We start from the raw sequence: 21190 nt of genomic DNA, 5'->3' as shown, positions 1-21190 counted from the left end.
TTTATTTGTGAAATGAATGGTGTTATTACTGGTTCAGAAGACAGAGAACTTAAAATTGAGAAAACTTGTTCTGGAAGAATGAACACAAATCATGGAATTGTGATTTTTCCAATTAAAATTCTTAATTTGCTCTTGTGAAGGCTGTGCATCATGATAGATATAAATTCTGAGAACTTGCAGAATAATCCATATCAGTGCCAGATTCAGGAAGATCTTAATGATAATGGAATTTAGAGGAGTAGTCAGGCAAACAAATATCTTAGTATTACTGCATTGTCTTCCTGTAGTGATTCAGACTGCACAGGTCTGTCCTGCCATAGAGTGGACAATCTCTGACACAGTAGGGCTTTGTCAGATTATGAAGCTTGTGTGTCTGTGTTGAATTACTTCTGCTATCACTGCAGGACTTTGGTAGGACCTAGCCCACACTATGACATTGCAGGGTTTTTTTTCTGCCTTGGAAATGTGTTTGACTCTTCCCAGGCTATTCAGGTCTCCTGCATGGAAATAGCAGGTGTGACCTGAGTCTTTACTATTCTGGAATGGTTGCCTGTGTTAAGGCAGCTGGTGGAGCCAGAGATTTCCACTGGCTGTAGTGAGAGCTTGGGCTCACGTGTGAACAGTGAAATATAAGGTGTCTTCAGCTCAAAAGGAATCCTACCCTAGAAATAGGATTCATTTGCCTGAAGATAGCTATGGGTGCAAATTATCATTTGATGTGTTCTGTAGTACCTCAGGTGTCTCTGTGGAACTAAGGGATGCAATTTAGGGTTTATTGAGAGACTCACAGCTTTCTGAAACTGGCTGGAATTTGGGCTGGAAGTCCAGTTTGCTCTGAAGTCTCTAAAACTATATTAACCACCTAATTTTAGACAAATGAATTCTGTTCCAAATTTCCATATAAGCTCTCTGCTTTGTCACTGGCTTCTTCCAGCTTTATTTCTATGCTGTTTTGGAATGCTTCATTAATCTACATCCACAGGGAACTATATTGCACTGTTTTCTAAGTTTAGCATTTTTAAAATGGAAATAATATAATTCCACTTCATGCACACTCCAGAGGGCAGACATTTAAGTGAACTTCTTCTTGCCACTTTTCATCTGCCTGTAGAATATGTCATGTCTAAACTGAGTAACAGGTTTTTTCTGTCATCAGTGGAGAGAGATGGACTCGCAAAGAGTGACTCAGACTTCATATCTTAGACAACGGTCTTATCATTTTCTGTAGAGGCAGACCAGGGGACTTAGAAAGTAAAGTTGAGTGAGATGATCCCACATTGCTACACTTCATCTTTTTTCATTGCAGTGAGAGAGTAAACAGGACTTCGTTATGCTTGTAGAGGAATAATCTGTAGAATTCTCTTTCTCCTTTCTTCATGGTAGATCCAAAGCTACTAAAATGCTGGAAGATCTCTCTCTACTGATAGGAAACGAGAGTTCTGGTAACCACAGTCCTCAAGGTGTTCTGTCTCTGGGCAGCATACTTGCAAATGAAGATGACATAGGTGAAATTACATATTTTAGAGTGTGCGTGGTGGTATCTTAACATTTGAGACGGTAGACTGGAGATGAGTCACGTCCAACAGAGGAAAAATATATGACCCCTTTATAAGAGAAAATTTGGGTGTGGAAATTTGAGTTGCAAGTGGTGACAAATTTGTTCCCAATGGCATTTAAAAAATCATATTTTAAGTGTTGGGTGTTGATCCTGATGTGTGATGTCTTTTGTTCTTTCCTGAAAGTAACAGAGCTTCAGTGTGAAGTAAAATAAAGTCTGTCCTTAGGTCAGCTCTCATTTTTGACATGAGATTTTCAAGTGGTTACTATAGTTTCTCATGAGCATCAAAAGCGTATTAATAGGGACATATGGTCAGGCTGCATCGTGTTTATTGGAGCTATTGATGTATTATAAATGAGAGCATCGACACGGAAGTCTTCAACTCAGAGCTTGATTCAGACACATGCACATAGGTGTGGACTGTGATTCACAGCTTCTGAGATTGTTCTCTTTGGCTTTTGGTGCCCACTCTGAAAAGGTGTGGGTCTAGTCTCCTGCAGGGCCTGTGTCAGATCTGTGCAGTTGTTTTATATACCCCACAATGACTCAAAGGAAGCAGGTATGGGGGCTGCTGAATTGAACCTTGCTTATTGATCTTGCCTTTAGTTGTTCTTTACTTCCAGTGGTTTTTCTCTCAGCAATGATAATTAAAATTCTGCTAGAGTAGTAATATGGTAGAATTTGCTATTTTCCTGGGTAGTTAACAATGTTGATGTAAAAAATTATATCCCTAACAATGCTGGCAACTGGAAGTGATTGTACTTCAAAGCTTAAATGGTAAGAGTATATGAAAGTAAAACTCTAAACAGCAGCTATCAATAAATTAATGGTAAAATTTGCCAACATGCCAACTGCATGGAGTGGAATTCTAAGGCTTTCTATATGACTGATATTTCAGGGAAGGCTAAAAATGCATGTGACATTTTGATATATGTTCGTTTGATTGGTGACTCTGTATGGTCAGAGTGGAGGTTCGTGTCATCACAGCACATCTGAACAAATATTGAATGATGAGTCTTAAAATACAAATGTAAACTGTTAGTAGAGTTATTAGGTAGCTTTTTATTCTAATGAGTGGATCTCAGAATTACAGAATCACAGGATGTGTCAGGCAAGAAAGGACCACAGTGGTTCATCTGGTCCAGCCTCCCTGCTCAAGCAAGGTCATGATGGATCACATTACACAGAATTGAAACCAGACAGTTCTTGAGTATCTCCAGTGAGAGAAACTCCACAACCCCTTTGGGCAGCTTATTCCAGTGTTTGGTGATCTGTACAGTAAAAAAGTTCTTCTTTATATTCAGGTGGAACTTCCTGTGCATCAGTTTCTGCCCATTGCCTCTTCTCCTATAGCTCAGCACAGCTGAGCAGAGCCTGTATCCATTCTCTTGGCACTCTTCTTTAGATACTTAAAGACACTGATGAGGTCCCATCTCAGTCATCTCTTCTCGTGGCTGAACAGGCTCAGCTCTGTCAGCCTTTCCTTGTAAGAGAGATGCTCCAGTCCCTCAGGCATCCCTATTCTTCTCCACTGGACCTGCTCCAGGAGCTCCATGTCTGTCTGTCCTGAGGAGCCCAGAACTGGACACAGCACTCCATATGTGCCTCACCAGGGCAGAGTAGAGGGGCAGGATCAGCTCCCCTGATCTGCTGGCGCTACTCTTCTATCCTAATCCACCCCAGGACACCAATGTCCTTCTTGGCCACAAGAGCACTGCTGGCTCAGGAGCACCTTGTTTTCCACCAGGACCCCCAGGTTCTTCTCTGCAGAGCTGCTTTCCAGCAGATTTCCCCCAGCATGTCCTGGGACATAGAGTTATTTGGTGCAGGACCCTGTATTTGCTTTTCTGGAACTTCAGGCAGTTCTTCTCTGCAGCTCTCCAGCCTCTTGAGGTCCTTCTGGAGGATTGCACAGAACTCTTGTTGTATTGGCCACTCTCCCACCTTTGTGTTGTCAAATCTTATATTTTTACCTTTTTAACAATGACATAGAAAAAAAAAAGATAATTTCTACTAATGTATAGATTACAAAAGATTGACTATGGATTCACAGAACAGTCAGCATTCTTTGATAAGCTAGGTTCAAAGAAAATATATGTTTTAGATGGTGAAGGACTCTGGAGAGATGGTCGTTTAGATGTGCATATGCTCACACTGTAATTCTGTGGCCACATGAGCAGAAATAGTATGGTAAATTGTCTCTGGTTTTACTGCTGGCAAGACTGCCACTGGCATATAATGTCCAATTCTGCTTCTGCAGTTGAAAAGCAGATGATGACAAATTGGAAGAGAATCAGAGGAGATCAGTGAGAGTGGTTAAAGAGCTTGAAGGTAACGCCTGAAGATAATGCAAGGTGTCAGGAACTTAATGTTTAGCTTTTAAAAGGAACATCAAAAGACTGTTATAACTGACTCTTTAAGATCTCAGGAAAGAAATTTGGTACAAAATATTCTTGCAATAAAAGATAAAATTGTACCAAGACAAGTGCTTAAATTCTAATGCTAGGTATAAATAGTATATTTTAATAGATTAAATAGAATTATTGGAACAATTTTGCAGGACCTGTGGCAATTTTATTTCCACCAGACTTTCTAAAGTCCTGATATAGGTAGTTCTATATTCCTGTATTGTGTGTTCTGATTCAAAGAGTATTAAGTTCAAAGGTATTTCTTTGTTTTGTATTGTTTCAGAGTTTTGGGCAGTATTTTAAGGCTCTTTTTTATATATTCATGAATCTGAAGATAAAGTGATATTCCTGTAATGAAAACCTTTTTTGAAACGTTTGGTTAAATGCATTTTCATTTTTGTAAATACTTGCAGTGTGTCTGAAGTCAATAATATAAGTTAATAAAGCCAGAAGTGTGTTTAATGCCTGTAATACTATCTTATGGAAAACTGGGATGCTCTTTTCCCCAACCAACTAGCAATTTCTGGTTGATACAAGGTATTAATATGGTATTAAGAGGTAATTTAGGTATTGTAAACTATTGATGAATTAATAAGACTGAGCACCAGTACTTGAGAATAATTGTATTACTTAAAATGGATTTTTGGGTCCGTTAATTACAGCCTTTCTTTTCAACAGGCCCATGCTAAGGTCTGGCATCTCTACAATGACCATTTCCGTCCAGCTCAAAGAGGAAAAGTGTCCATTGCCCTTAGCTCCCACTGGATAAAACCCCAGCGTATGACTGAAAAGAACATAAGAGAATGCCAAAAATCCCTTGATTTTGTGCTTGGCTGGTTTGCTAAGCCCATATTTATTGATGGTGACTATCCAGAAAGCATGAGGAGCAACCTGTCATCTCTGTTGCCTGAATTCAGTGAGGCTGAGAAGAAGTATATCAAGGGAACAGCAGACTTTTTTGCTCTTTCTTTTGGAGCTACCCTGAGTTTCCAGCTTTTGGACTCCCACATGAAATTCCAGCAGTTGGAATCAATAAGCCTGAGGCAGCTCCTTTACTGGATAAACAGTGAATATAACAACCCCCAAATATTCATTGTGGAGAACAGCTGGTTTGTTTCTGGTACCACCAAGAAAGATGACGCCAAATATATTTACTATCTCAAAAAGTTCATTATGGAAACTTTAAAAGGTAGGACTTTGTATTAAAACATGCTTGAAAAAATCATAATGCAGTGTAGCCCACAGAGGTGTGTTAAGGTACCAGGCTGAAAACTGATTTCAGTCTTTAGCATTCATCTTAGCAAGTATGAAGTGAGAGTTCAAATCCCTTTCCTGGGTTTATTCTTTCCTTGAAGAACTCTCATATCTGCACATAGAATTTGGTGAGCTTGATGCTGCTGTCCTTGAAGACAGTAGGAAAATTTCTACTGTCTTTGGTAGGAGGAAGTGCAAGACATGTAAACTACATTCTCAGTGGCCTTAGGAGAATTTGCTGTGTCATATGTTAATAGCTGCTTTCCTTATCTGAATGCATAGTACAAAACATAAGAGTATATATATGGAAAGGTAAATACTATGCAATAGAAATTCCCCTGAAAAAAACCATAAGGCTGAAATAGTACATTTTAAAATTAAATATTGGAACCTTTTCATTCTGCATCTTGCCCTTGCCCAAATTTTACATTTGTACAGCTGTGGGCATCAATCATAGGAATTTGAATTTCCATCAGTTAAAGGAGAACTGAATGGTTGAGGATATATAATCAAAATAATTTAATTTGTTAACCTATTATTTTTTCCAAACAGTAAGGAAAATATACCACCGTAGATGAGACTTATTTGCTGTTTTCCTGTTTCCTGCTGGAAAAACATTTTTTCAATCCTAGTAGTTGCTAATAACTACTACTGTTGGGGTTCCCATTTCCACTTTCATTGTCTTTTAATTTTTAAATTTACAATTTATCAAGTGATTTGCTTGTCTACAGTTTACGGTTCTTGGTTTAAAGAGTATTATTGTATCTATTAGTTCAGATGAAATAGACATTGTGTTACATTGCCATTTTCATATGGTGAATGAGAAAAAATTGGTTTCATTTTGTTCTCAGCAGTAATGAAGATGCAGAGGACTCCCAAATTGGTTTCATCTGCTGTTCCAGAAACCTAATTATTGCAAGTAAATTAAAAGGTGAATAAATACCTGAGCAAAACTGTTGCAAGTATGGTATCACTAGTTTGCATAAAGTCAGATGAAGAGCTCATCTTCATGAAGGGGTCGTAGTCCAGTTACCCCTATTTCTGCTTAGATTTTAAATTATTATAAATACATATATGGATCTGTCTTTTAATCACGGCTGGCTGGAAGCAATCTCAATTTACAAAGTGTCTTTACATTTATTGTATCACTCAATAAATAATAATAACAGCAACAACAGTATTAAAAACTTGTCAGAAGACACTGGCACTTGCCTAAACCTTTTATAGAAAAAAAAAAAAAAAAAACAACAAGGAAAGCAGAGACACTCTGGGTCTGCAGGAGGGACTTTGGTATCATTAAAATGGAAAGTATTGCACCCAAATCTTCTGTTGTTAGAATCTGTAAAATCCAATATAAACACCAAAGTTCTGTATGCAATACTTTGGGGAATTTAGTTGAGAAATATCCAAAAAAGGCATTGTGCTGGCTGTGAGCAGAGTTGGTGGACAGCATTAAAAAGCTAACATAAAGACACAAGCTTTCTCTCAGAGAGATGTATATATGCCTATCCAGTGCAATCAAACACTGTAATATGAAGATTTTTGAGGTATTTACCATGAAATTCACTCCAGTGAAGGGACAGTAAAATGACACAGGAACTGTAGCACTGAGAAGCAAGGATGACTAATTTAGACATGGGGCCGCATAACTGGGATTTTGCTCCTTGCTAGATCTTGCCAGTATCTGTGCCTGGTTGTGTGTATGCACTGGTTCAGACAGAACTGCTTATTTCTGCATTTGCTTTAAGATGTAAGTGCAGCCCAGTTGGAGCAAACCTGTAGAGTGAAAAAGAATTGGTGTTGAGGGCCAGGTGTCCACATTGCATGTATTCCTGAAGCCCATTTCTGGATTAATTTTACCCCAAAGGAACCCTGGCCATGCATTCTGAGTCCACTGTGTGATGTGAACTGAAGCATGATGAGGGAGATTTGCTCAAAAAGTGTGCTCCTGATTTCCCTTGAGGTGCTGATGTAGGTGTCCATTCTGATACTGCATGCTGTAGACAACCTCTGTACATTTTTTAAATTAATTTTTTTAATTTTCCTTTGGGAAAGGATATTTATTTGGGATTCACAGCCCTGTTTGCTATTTTTGGTATTTTTTTTTTTCAGGCACCATTTAGGTTGATTAGAGTAAATAGAGCTGTAATATAAAGTTGTTAAATATTAATTAGAGCCATTAATTGGTCGGAGATATCTTCTCCCGTGTGTGGGGATCTTACTCTGGGGTCATATTCACTTCTCTGTCTCTGGTGCAACAAACAAATGCATTGTGCCTTGTAAAGCAGAGCATGTTGCCTGGAAGGGCTCCTCTGGGTCATGTTGACTGGTGGAGGTCAGGTCATTGTCTGGGGAGTTACCAGGTCTGAATTCAGAGTCTTAGGCAGAAAAGGAATAGCCAGACCCATGGCAGGTAGGACCAAGCTATTCTCAAGTATGTCCAGAGGCAAAATATAGATCTTGGGCACCTTCCAGATGGAAGCGTAGGCTGAGGGCTTCACACACCTCCCCTTCAGGCACTGGGCTTGGAGAGCAGCTAAGCAGAGGGTTTTAAAGATCTGTATTTGATACTTATGGGTCTGCCACATTTCCTTTCATTACTTCTATACTATTGAGCCAAACAGGACATGAGCTGAACTGCTGTTTAATTTTTAACCCAGCTCTGGCAGAGTTTTGGTCTGTGCAGTATTACACTTGTAGGCATGTTCTGGGGGATTGCTCAGATCAGGGGTCACTTGCAGTGGTAGTATGGACAAGGCCACTGAGTTTCATAAGAAAAGACAGTCTAGATTTCAGTCACCCTCGTTTGGTCACCAACAGACATAAAGGAGAATAGAGGGACATAAGAAAAGAAAAGAAAATAAAAAAGAAAAGAAAAGAAAAGAAAAGAAAAGAAAAGAAAAGAAAAGAAAAGAAAAGAAACAGAGCAATACATTAGTTTTCATTGTGGTAATATGCAATCTGTGTGGGATATGGTGTTTGAGACTTCCAGACTTCTTGGAACTTCCAAACATTTTTCAGGTTCCTTCTTTCCTAGGTGACACTTAATACATTTTTTAAAAAGGACCTGAGGAGAATTTTTACAAGATGCTCAGGAAGTGTGGGAAGGCTGTGTGAAGTGATGACTTACAGAAGGGTGAGATGCTGTTCAAAGAAGTTTTCACTGAGATTGGTTCACACAGTGCACACAGTGGACCTGTACTGGCTTTTACTCTGCTGTATGGCAGATGTCATCATGGGTGCATGCAGAGGTTAGAAAAATAGTGACATTTGCCAAACATAAAAGAATGATGCCTTTAGGAGGAGAAATATTCCATTTCCTTAGACATTTTCTCATGACCTCTGACAAAGGCTGGGCCAAATTTGTTCCTTGTTTAACTGCATTGTTCCTTTAATTGATTCAAACAGGGTTACAATCAAGAATCCATGTGGTGCCTCAAAACTGATTGTAATGAGGTACGTTAGTAAACGTACCTCAGGAAATTAGGATCTTGCTGGTCTGCTTGCCTGAAATAATGCTTTCAGTGTTACTAGGCTGGTAAATATTATCTTCAGTCAGTATCCAGTTTGGTCTGACAGAAAATGGTGAGTAATAAAGATAAACTTTGCTGGCTACAGAGTCAAAAACCAGTTCAAAAGAATGCTTAAGAATGTGCTTAAATGCATTGCTGAATAAGGGTGTGTCTAATTATGTAATTAGAATTAGAACACTCTTTTGTGCTTTCCTGGAGCTGAGCCTTGCCCAGGAACATTTTGCTGAATCTCAGTGTTTAATACAGTTAAAAGTGAGTATCATTTGGAATCTTATAATAATGCTGGTAAAACTAACAGATGCCAGTAGATCCTGACATTAACCTTTAAAGCATGTGGTGATTTTAGAAGTCCAACAGTTGACCTAGAACATGCACATATGTTTAGAAACCCTTAAATGTTTGAGCTGGAAAATGTTGTGCCATAAAAGATGTAAAGAGACAGGATTTCAAAATAAACAGAATCTTTCTGTATTATCACTTCTACTTGGAATCTGTGGTAATAAAAATTCATGCGCACACCAAACATACTGTCAGGTTTTTCCCAATATGTGTTTGGAGTGGAGGGGGAGGAGATGAAAAGGAGCACAGCTTTTATTTGCATACAGGGTGGTGCTGCAGTAACAGCTACCCCAGAGTGAGCTGCAGCATGAACAGAGCAGAGGGCAGTGCAGGGCAGTCACCGGCTCCAGGGCTGCAGATGGCTCAGGCTCTACTCTTGACACTGAGGTTTGGCACGTCTGATGAGCAGCACTGCTCAAACCACTGCTGCACAGCTTCTCTTTCTAAATCTCACTGCTTTTAAGCCAAGCCAGCTACCTCTGCTGCCTCCTGCCATAATCTGGCAGCTCCCTGAGTGCAGGTGAAACATGTTCCCTGAATAGGCTTTGAGGAAGGCCCTGAGATACTTATCTGACTGTTGCATTGTTCTTACACACTAATGCTGCAAGCATTGCTGATAGGGGGTGATCTACAGAGGAAAAATGAGCACTGTGCTAAGTTTGGATTTGTTCTTTCCTCAGCTATCCGGTATGATGGAGTTAACGTGTTTGGCTACACAGTCTGGTCCCTCCTGGATGGCTTTGAGTGGCATAGGGGGTACAGCATTCGACGTGGACTGTTTTATGTTGATTTTCAAAGCCATGACAAGAAGTTGATGCCCAAATCTTCTGTCTTGTTCTATCAAAAGCTGATAGAAAAAAATGGCTTCCCACCTTTGCCTGAAAACCAGCCCATAGAAGGTATTTTTCCCTGTGGCTTTGCTTGGGGAATTGTTGACAACTACATTCAGGTGAGTCTGATAATAAACCCGACAGGCTGTCCAGCCAGATCAGTGCACAAGTTCACAGTGACATATTTGCTGAATAGAGTGTCTTTGCCACAGTGCTGAAAGGAGATGGGTACAAGGCTTTTGAGCCAAACAGTGTGTCTATCATTCTTCACCAGACTTGCAGTGTGTGACCAAGGCAAACCAGTCAGACTGAGACACTGTAAATAACATTATAGAAAAATGTGTGGAAATGGAAAGGAGTCTGATGCTTGTCTTTCCTGGGCAAATGTGATCAGTTATGGGAAGTCAGCTCTTTTCAAAGGGAAGTCAATTAAATCTGCTAAACTGTAAAATGCATGTTTTAGAAAACTTCCTGACAACTCCTAAAACTCCAGTGGCATGTTTCTGTAGCTTATGCATATACATCCTGGTACTGTTCTTAGAGAGATTTTATATAAAAGGAAGTGAATGATAGTAGATTTAAATGAAATTTCTATATTCCTTCTATTTCATTTTATGTTACACTGTGTCTGATGAGGGCCTGCAGTGCCCCTGCATAGAACCTAGCTAGCTCATGGCCCTCAGTCTTTATTTCAACTGATTTGATACTTTGGGAGAATTTTTCAAATTATAATACCTTATAACATGAGTAAAAATTCTACTGTAGTTATGATTGCTTTAACTGTTGGGCTCTATAATTTTCAGATGCTATTTTGGGTTACAGAGCTTCTCTAACCACAGTAAAGAGGTGTAAATTCAAAGCCAAGGCTTCATCCAAAAACAGAATTTTTAATTTATATTTTCTACAAAGGCAGAATCTTTCTTAAGGCTTGAATATGAGGAGCTTTTTGTTTTTTCTCACTCCAAATGTAAGATTTGGCTTTGTTCTCTTGAGAAATACTGCAGCCTTCTTACCTCATGTACCGATTTCCAAGAAAATTCAAGTCATCCTCCTAGCTCTCAGATAGATTAAGAATTGGAAATGGGATTGCTGCTTTTGGAGTCAGTAACAACTATAAAGTTGCGGAGTCAGTAACCTGCAACAACTAAAAAATCCCTCCCATCCCCAAAACCTTCAAAGCTGAATATTTTCGTTTCAAAAGGCCATTAAAACATTTTGTACTATATGGCTTAGGTTGTTTGATTTGTAGATGCATCACGGTGGAAAAACTGTTTTGACAGCATTCCCACAGTATTAGTGGCAATGCATGCTTTAGTAATCTACAAGGGACAATTCTCCAGAAAAGCAATTTCCCTCAGACATGCTGTTTTTTATTACTTTCTTCTACAAGCACAGTACTGACCTCTCCGGAGAAAATAGCAACTGATTTTCAGCAGCTTCTTTTATACAGTCTGCAGAGCCTCAGCTACAAGTTGAACACTGGTTGTAGGCTGACACCTGCTTTTCAAACAGAGGGCAAGACAAGGAATCTGAACTCACGGGGAAGCCACACACCAGAGATTAAAAAGAAAGAGAAAAGGACAAATAAAGGCCATGGTACCACCATCCTGTGGTTTGGATCTAGAAAGAATTACACAGAGTATAAATGAGGAAATTTTGTAATGTGCATTATTATAAGTAGTTCAGTTTTTCATTTTCTAGTCCTTACTGTGTTGGTGATTTTCATTACAAAGTGAAAGTATAATTCTGAGTGACCCTGAGAAACTCATCTTGTCCTGTGTTACTGTGTATTATACAGGCAGTTGTGACATCTGAAACCCTAAAGCCTTCTGGGAAATGCATTTTCTGTTGGAGTAACACACAGTGGGTTTACTTAGAGGCCCAAAAAAACTGACTCAGACATCAATAGCCTGGTGAAATAACTTGGAAATTACTTCAGTATGAATTAAATAAAAAAGGATGTCTTCAGCAAGAAGGAAAAAATTTGCTTGTCCACTGAATTTTTGCTAAAAATCAAGTGCAGAGCATTACTCATTTTTCATCATAGTCAGGGAAAGAAGAGAACACAGAAATAATGTTGTATTCATTATTTCTTCTCATGCGTTTAGGGAGAGGTCTTTAAATTGACTGTACTGGGTAATTCACAGCAGACAGTCTCTCTGTATACCTGCCTTAATTTTCGAAGAAAAACATTTTAAAAATTACTGTAGTCTTCACTGAATATCTTCTTCTCTGCATATCTGTTGCAGACTTTGTGCCTTATACCTGAGCAATCCCTTGTTTCTTTTGGAAACTGGAACATCTTAGAGAAGACATAAACATGATGACCATTAGCATGAGCTTGTTTGGAAAGTAGGGTGAAAAGAATATGTAGATTTGGTACTTTTCTGACATCACTTGTTAACAGAAAAGTCATTCATTCATATGAGCCCAAGATACCAGTATCAGAGATGCTGAATGCAATGTTTTGATTCAGGATATTCTTTCATTAGGCTGTGTCTGATGGTTATGAAGTTCCCACCTACCTGGAACAAACAGCTTGAATCTGGTGTGTTTCCTGTTCCTCCTAGGTAGACACGACACCTGCCCAGTTCCTTGACTCCAGTGTTTATGTGTGGGATGTTCACCAGACGAAGAAGCTCATTAAAGTGGATGGAGTTTATGCCTCGAAGCGCCAGCGTCACTGTGTTGACTTTGCTGCTATCAGGCTCCAGGTCTCCCTTCTGCAAGAAATGCATGTCACACACTTCCATTTTTCACTGAAATGGTCCTCAATCCTTCCTTTAGGTAACCTTTCTCTAATCAACCACACACTTGTACATTACTATCAGTGTTTTGCTAGTGAACTTCTCAGGGTTAACATAACTCCTGTTGTTGCTTTATGGCAACCTATGATTGAGAATCAAGAGCTTCCAGTTTCTCTTGCCAAATATGGAGCTTGGGAAAACACAGAAACTGTTCAGGCTTTTGTTGAGTATGCCAGATTCTGCTTTACAAGTCTTGGGGACCATGTCAAATTTTGGATAACCATGAATGAACCGTCTGTGAAAAACCTGACATACACAGCAGGGCACAACCTGTTGAAAGCCCATGCAAAAGTCTGGCATCTTTATGACAAAGAATTCAGGAGATCTCAAAAGGGCAAAATATCTATAGCTTTGCAAGCTGACTGGGTAGAACCAGCTTGTCCCTTTTCCAGGAATGACCAAGAAGTTGCTGACAGAATTTTAGAGTTTGACATTGGCTGGCTTGCAGAGCCCATCTTTGGGAATGGAGACTACCCAGAGGTGATGAGAGCATGGCTTCACCGAATAAACAGTATTGACCTGTATAATTTCCACTTGCCTTACTTCTCAGAAGATGAAAAGAAGTTAATACAGGGCTCATTTGATTTTTTTGCCTTGAGTCACTACACCACTACCCTTGTGGGCTCAGAGAAAGAAGATGCAGTAAAATATGACCACTACCTTGAAGTTCAAATGATCAGTGACATCACGTGGCTTCACTCTCCCAGCAGAGTTGCAGTAGTGCCCTGGGGACTGCGTAAATTGCTCAAGTGGGTGAAATCAAAGTATGGCAATGTCCCAATTTATGTTATGGCTAATGGGATTGATGATGACCAGAATATGGTGCATGATAAGCTCAGAGTGTATTACATACAGAATTACATCAATGAAGCTTTAAAAGGTAAGGAACCACAGACGGTTTATATGTACCAAATCCCACTATTAGTATACAGTGTGTGATAAAGTATGCTTAGCTTTATAATACATGTTCTCTGTAGAATACTCCATAAATGAGATGCTACTACAGTGTAACAGGTAATTTTTCCCTTGATTTATGATTGATTGGTATTACTAAACGTCAGGAGGCCTGACCTTGCTTATATTCTGCATAAGATAGCAGAAGAAGATTTTTATGGATTCACTAAATTTAAATAGAAGTTGCGTGAGTAGCTCCACATGTATTTAGTCAGATTTTCATCTTATTGCACTTCTACTGTTGTTTTGCTTTGTTGCTTCTCTCCACTGATGTGCCTCAGGGCTGGGTATGAGTTCTGTTCCTCTGTTGTCTCTGTATCTTATCCAACAGTGATCTTATCCAACAGTGATCTTCATAATAATTCAGCTGTCTACCTCATTATGCCATTTCCTGGACTGTTTCCTGCTATTCAGAACACATACCAGTCAGTCCTTTTCTCTGTATCAAAGATTCATGAATTATAAGGCAAAAAGCATTTTGAGTCATCCTTTCATACAGCACATACTGTTTTTTCAGAAAAGCACAAGACCCAAATGAGATAATTTTTACTGATGAAGAATCTTTGGCACCTCACAGTGTGTGTATAGATATATATATGAATCTCATTTCTACTACTAATTGCTCTAGCTTCAGATTTAAGCAATTTTGTTGTGCATTTCCACATGTATTTTACCTGTGTAGGTATTTGCAGACACAAGACAAGCTATCTCTCATTTATCTCTTTGATAGATAATACAAACAAAGCTCTTTGTGTCCCTTGCTATAAAGAATCATTTCAAAGCTCTAAGCTATTAAGTTTTCCCCTATATGCTGATATTCCTCATGAGAGGTGTAAACCCACACCTGGACACACTGTTCCTGTCACAGCCACACTTAGGGAGGTATAACATAACCTCTTACCCTTCTCATTTCTACATGCAAGCATGTTGGCCTTCTTGGCCATAGCAGCAGGTTGGTTACACAGGTTCTGTGGTGATTTACTGGCATTTTAAACTCAGTTACAGATTCCTTCCCCCTGTTTGAAGTGGGACTGCCTCTTCTAAACTAGGTCTGCTTGCCCTTCACATTTGGTCATGTTCAAATGCCTGCTGCTTGTTTGTGCAAACCTTGCTACACGAGCTAAGTTATGTCTCTAATCTTTGTGACTTGCACACTGTGAGAAAAAAGTTTTGCATTTATTTCAGGTTGCTGATATATTTAAGACCATTAAATAACTTAGTGCTAAAAGCCGAGCTCCATGACCATGGTAGAAATATGCACACTGTGACACTTACCTTCAATTACATTTCTAGACTTCTAGTTCTATTACTTCTTAATTCTACTTGAGACTAGTTGAAATTTATTATGGGCTTCCCTTGACCTCATAACATTCTATTTTCTTGTTCCAAATGCCATATAATATCAAGTAATTTGCCTTGTGAAGCTCTAAGTATTTAACATCAAACATCATTACTTTTATTGATCTGCTGGTCTCAGAAAACAAAAACGTCAAGTTATTTTGATAAGATTTATTTTTCATAAAGCCAAGTTGATTTGCATTAATTATGTATTATCTCCTAAATTTTATATTTATCAAGCTTTATTTAATCTGTTCCACTCTTTTAATAGGTAGTGAAGGATGGCTGACAGCTCCTGTCCACTTTATTAGCTATTGGCTTTAACTTCCTCCTCTGTAATTTCCACCTCTTTTGCTGATTACTGAACATCAATATTAAGTGCTCAAGAGTTCATTCTCCAGCATTTTGTAGCACTGGATGCATATTTTATAATTCTATAGTTTAAAAAATGTTTTGGCTGTATTTGGGCTTGTAGTTTCAAACTGGGGTTTTTTTTCTGTATTGCTTGTCTCCTTGGCGCTTCTGTTTTCAAAGTTTCTGTGGATATGGACTTTTCTCCCAATTCCCATTAGCAAGAACACCTACATGCCTCTGTTTTTTACAGAACTTTGCCCTTTGTACTGTTCTGGTACCACTGTCCCCCAGTCACTTCTTTCTCCCTCTTCTCTCCAGCCTGTAAATAGCTCCTGTGTTTTTCAGTTTAACCTATTTTCTTACCTTTTCACCTTCTTTGTGATAGATAAATATGTCTTTGCTAACTAGCAGTAATACCTTTCCAAAAGCTTCATCTCCCCCTTCAGACACCATACACTCCTCCATAGTGTTTGATCCATCAGCTTTTCCATTTTTTTCTTCTCCTTCTCTAGTATTGCACTTTTATCCATCTTGTTGTTGCATAACCTTGGCATCATGACTGATTCAGGTTTCTCCAAGTCTTTTTGCAAGACCTTGTGCAGTAACTAAGATGAAATAGAAATCTTGTATCCTTACCTCATTGTCACAGTGTAGAGGGGGATTGGGATGTGTATGCCCTGGCCTTAAAGTCCCTATTCTGCCTTCTTCCTCCAGCTGATTTCAGGAACTGCATGTGGAAATTTTTGTGTTTGTAGTATTGCTCACCTGCATTGTTCCAGGGGAGCCAGCAGGTTTGTGCAGATAAATGATTCCAGGATACAGTACAGGACCTTTTGGACTGAGGCTGTATTTTGAAGTGCTTTGTACTCTCTTTAAGTACATCTTTGCTATTTGAAAACAAAGAACAGCAGTAACCATTTATGTAACACCATTAAATCCACCTGCAGTTCTGCAAACACAACTAATTATCCTGGGCAGCAGTTCTGTAAAAGGCCAGGTGAATATTATTTCATTTTACACATGAAAAGTAGGTTAGAAGTGCTAAAGTCTTGCATGTGGCTTCAGAAAGAATTGTTTCCAGAAGCATATAAAAATTCCATCCTGTGTTCATCTGCTTTAATTTGCTAAAACAGTGGTTTTGAGAGATAAGCTATTACAGTTTGTGTTTACTACCTTGGATTGATTTTTTTTGTCAAGTGGGATGGATGGCTCAAGGTTAACACTGCAGCTGCTGGGCCTCTTCCAGTAGCTGAGTTAGCAGTATGGATTGTGGACACATTCTCAGAATAGGTCATCTTGGATCAGAAACTTGGGTTAATAACAGGAGTGAGCTGTGATTTGCATAAACTTTCCCGTTGCACCGATGATATCCCAGAACACAACCTCAGCATGGCTGTGTGATTTTTCTTGGTATCACTGTGCCTTTGCTAGTGAGAAGTGAGGCATCCTGTGTTTCTTGACGTGCCCATCAGGATGTGCCCTGCAAGGGAGAAGGAGCAATCAGAGAAACAGGCTGCAGAAAACTAGGGGCAGGAAACCCAAAACCTGTATTCTTTCATAGGTAACAAAGAAAGCCATCTTTTCATGGTAAGATCTATGCTGATCGTTAAACACTGTCAGGCACTCACAGCTGTGTTTGCCAAACATAAGGAAATAAATTGCAGGATACTCACAGATCACGCTGTCTGGCAGTGGCTGACAGATTCTTATTTCTTATGAGAAACACTTCACAGATGTACATATACCTTACCTAATTTTGGAGAGAAGTGCAGATATGGATTTGACATTCCCTTGCCCCTCCTTTACGTATGGACATATGGTACTGCTCTTGAATGCAAAGTGACATTGATTCATTTCTTCAACACTTTGTCTTCTTTTGCAGCTTATACCTTGGATGATGTCAACCTTCAAGGATATTTTGTCTATTCTTTTAATGACAAGACTGCTCCTAAGTATGGTCTGTACAGCTACGTTGCAAATCAATATGAACCAAAGCCTTCTCTGAAACATTACAGAGAAATAATTGGCAATAATGGTTTTCCTGGTCCTGAAACTCCCGAGTTACTGTGTCCAGAAGAGGTTGCCTCATGTCCCGATTGCCACTTCTTCCGAACAAGAAAATCATTATTAGCCTTTATCTCTTTCGTATTTGTTGCGTTTATTGTTACTATATTCTTCATTACTTACTACTCCAAGAGGGTAGAAAGACGGTATAAATAGAGCTTCTCCTTTGAATGCATCACTCATGTTGTTTTTCTTGCAACCCCTTGGGAAATCTGAAATAAAAATGCACAATGCTGTGATTGCTTCAGCATTAGGAAGGCATTTACACTGTTCGATACTGCAGGATATTGACATTGAGAAGCTATTGCTTGCATATGGCTTCCAGAAATAATTTTCTCTGTTATAGTATCTTTGGTTTATAACCAGTCCTTGATTCCTGTGGTTGGAATTGTCTCACAACATTCCCTGGGACCTTTTGTTAAGCAGATGCTTTCCCCCTCTTGGATTTCCCTTGCTGAACTGTACAGGTGAAAGTAGGTTTTGAAAACATAGTGTGATGGAAGAGCCTAAATGTCAAATTCTCCAAGACTGTGGTGAAACAAGAATTTACTTTTCCAAATTAGGGTTTAACACTGATGTTTCTTAACCAGAGCTAGAACCTAACTGGAGCAGGGATCATGACTGAGAAGAAAGATGGAGGAGAACTGCAAAAGCAGTGCCAGGGGAAAGATTAACCCCTGTCCTAAAGCAGATGCAGGAGGAAGAACAGGGGGAAATGAGTTTGTACTGCTGGGAGGTCTTGGTAAATCAGTAACTGGTACTGTGACTACATCTGAGTTCAGGATGCCATTGGGGAACTTCAGTTAAAGGAACTGAGTCATTCTCGGGGGGTGAGAAGCAGAGATATATTCAGGGATTGCAGGGGTCATGCCATCTACTGGGAAGAGACAGGAAGGATGAAAGGGCTTCCCTTTGTTTTGCTCAGGAAAAAAAAAGGCAAAGAGCAGGAACTGTGATGTCTTCACAGTCTCAGTTGGCAGAAAGCTGTGTGCCTGACCCCGTACCTCTTGCCCTGAACCCAGGGACATGGCACACCAGGGTCACCCCGTTTCTGCACTTCTCACAGCCAGTTGAATTCAGCTGCCACTGCTGCTGCCTGGCTACCTGCCTGCCTGCTGGAAACTTGTGGTAACTTAGCAGGGATGACCTCTGCTATTTGTGTTGAGTGCAGAGACTAAAAGCCAGCATACTGGTGTAATAGTGCAGCACTTTATTGCTGCTAGGGTCGGAGACTGTGGAGCTGTTGGGCCAAACCTCTCACAGGTTGGCTGGAGGTTCTCCTTTGAGCAACTTGACCTGGCAGCATTTTATCCCAAAGTATTATTGGATATCTGAGGGCCTCTTGTTATTCTCTCAACAAGATAAAATAGCAGAAAGTTAGCACCATTGTTTATTAGTAGAAATAGAGAGAGAATGGGAAAGAAACCTATGTCATTTTGTCTGCCTTGTGAATTGCTGCATTCGGAGTGCCCTCAATATAAAGCAGTACGGTCATTTTTGTCTGCTCTCTAACTCTAGGCCTGCATTGCCTTCAGCTGTAATTGTATTTTTATTGTTATGTGAACAATGTCACTCACTGGAAAGAACATTTTAAAAGAAATGTGCTCTGTGTTAATCAAGAATTATTTATCTACTAAAGCTGATTGTGTTGTATTAAATGTCATGTTTATCTACTAGATTACTAGAAGATGACTAAATAACCTCCCAGAGCTCTTTTCTGCCTGAACACTCTATGATTCTATACTGTATATTAAAACTTACATATGAAATATGATTTTAATTTGTAATTTAAGATTCTATTTTTCTTAAATGATGTATAGAAAAAATAGTATCTTCTTATAATGATTAATATATTTTTCTTCCAGTTCTAGTCTTTAATAGGTCTCTCTTTGCAATTATGTATATTTTGATATTGAGATTAAGGTGCACATTTCAGGGTAAGTGATGACGTATTAAAAATACGTATAAAAATTATTTATAGACTAATAGGACTTGCTGTAGAAGAGAACATTTCAAACGGCTATATATTTATGGTTGGTGCCTGGTGCACTGAGGATTATGAAGAAATAGCTCTCCCTGAGTGTATGAAATGTGGAATGGCTTTTCCCTGGTGCAGCAGTGAATCACCGTGCAATGCGTTATGCCAGCTGCCAGATGCCTTTGCAGCACGTAACAAAAAGTGACATTCATTTAGCACAAGCTGCACTCAGGTCATGCCCAGCTTGTGGGTTGTGTATGCCTCTGTGTGTGTGTGTGGTATGTGTGTGGTATTTTGCTGTTGGTCAAATTTCAGGGCCTGATGTTTCTGGGGAGCCAGGTGTACCTGGGTTGTATCTGCACCCCTGGGTTTGAGGGGGCTCAGGGGGGAAATCTGGTAGAGCACAGGTGCCATGGGCACGGTGCTGATGGACACTGGCCCGACCTGATGCTTCACAAGCAGTTCCCGTTCATCCAGCTGCTGCTGGGAGCTGTGGAATGGCCCAGGCGCGGCACAATGTGTGAAACAGCAGTCCCAGCACGGAGGAGACACGGCAGGCTCTTCCCAGAGAGGCTGGGTGATATGTAACCACTGACAGGCAGATGGCACCAGCTGGATAGCTAATTTGTAGGTAAAGTGGGATTTGTTGCTGTGTGATCGTATCCACTCATGGAGCCATGACCCATGGAGCTAACACAGCCTTTGGCATAGCTGCCTTCAGAAGAGGTTTTAAACATCACTGCAGGGCACAGCTGGCTTGAGCAGGACACAGTGGTTGCCAAAGCCTTCTCCCAAGTGTCCTGCCTGTGGAGCTGCCTGGGCCAGTGAATTGCACAACGATGGGCTGTTCTGGTGGAGATAATGGTATGGTTTTGCCTCTGGAATCTGCTTTATTTTATGTAATCAGGGACAGTGCAAGTTTCCTGTCAATTGTCTTGAAAAAAAATCACTCTTCAGTAATAACAAAGAAGCCCTTGAATAGGCAAAGATTAGGTACCTGTGGCAATCACCTCCTTTGGTCCTGCTGTGGGGCACTTGCTGCCTTCCATGCCCACATGAGAGCTGAGAGCAGTGATCTGGCGCTCCCAGCCCCATCTGTGCATCCTGAGCAGAAAAGCAGGCAGCAGCAAGGACTTGGAGCAGAGGGGGCTCCCTGCTCAGGCTGCAGAGACAGCTTGGTGGTGGCGGGTGGTTTGTTTTCTCAAGAGAAACAAGGCTCGGCATGTTCAACTTGCAGTTTTTTAGGTAGACTGCTTTCTTGATTTTTGACTGTGTTTATAGAATGAAATGTTGTTGCCAGTTTACTCAGTGCTCCAGATTAAACATTATATCTGCTCAAAATATTTTTATGACATGTGTGCAAAGCTTCTGGTTTATTTCTTGAAAAGATTGTGCAGAGTGACTGTGGGAGGGATGTCTTTGCTAAATGACAGGATAAATGTTACATTGTTTTTATAACAATTGCTGAAGTGAAATAAAGATACTGAATGTAACAAATTGTAACATGATCTTACTGTTTAATCTGTCCAGTTTCTTCGCCTGCAGCGTGAAGTACAGAACATCTCAGGAGAGGCTATTGTGATAACTCTGCAAGGAGTTTGTGTTGTTTGTTTTTCCAGTGACACAGAAATAACTAACTTTTGTGGGAGATTGCTGGGGCCTGTGGCTAAACAGATGTTTTTCCAACAGATCTAGGAGTTTAGAGGGTTTTTGTTATTTGAGTGGGGTTTTTTAATTATTATTTTTTAAAGTGACTGTTGCTATTTAGAAAAT

General features: G+C 39.8%; 1 protein-coding gene across 1 annotated transcript in view; it reads left to right on the top strand.

Annotated features, from left to right (window-relative positions):
• KL (klotho) overlaps nucleotides 1-20824 on the top strand; it is a 48438-nt gene extending 27614 nt beyond the window's left edge. The window contains exons 2-5 of the mRNA XM_041416082.1: nucleotides 4645-5155; nucleotides 9773-10041; nucleotides 12493-13609; nucleotides 17258-20824. Coding sequence (XP_041272016.1) covers nucleotides 4645-5155; nucleotides 9773-10041; nucleotides 12493-13609; nucleotides 17258-17595 — 2235 coding nt within the window. The 3' untranslated portion in view covers nucleotides 17596-20824. The remainder of the gene's footprint in view (nucleotides 1-4644; nucleotides 5156-9772; nucleotides 10042-12492; nucleotides 13610-17257) is intronic.
• The last annotated feature ends 366 nt before the right edge of the window (nucleotides 20825-21190 follow it).

Source organism: Onychostruthus taczanowskii, unplaced genomic scaffold, assembly GCF_017590055.1.
Source record: "Onychostruthus taczanowskii isolate IOZ18803 unplaced genomic scaffold, ASM1759005v1 scaffold50, whole genome shotgun sequence".
Taxonomy (NCBI): Eukaryota; Metazoa; Chordata; class Aves; order Passeriformes; family Passeridae; genus Onychostruthus; species Onychostruthus taczanowskii.
The sequence above is the reverse complement of the archived record's forward strand: the minus strand, read 5'-3'. Positions and strand labels throughout refer to the sequence as shown.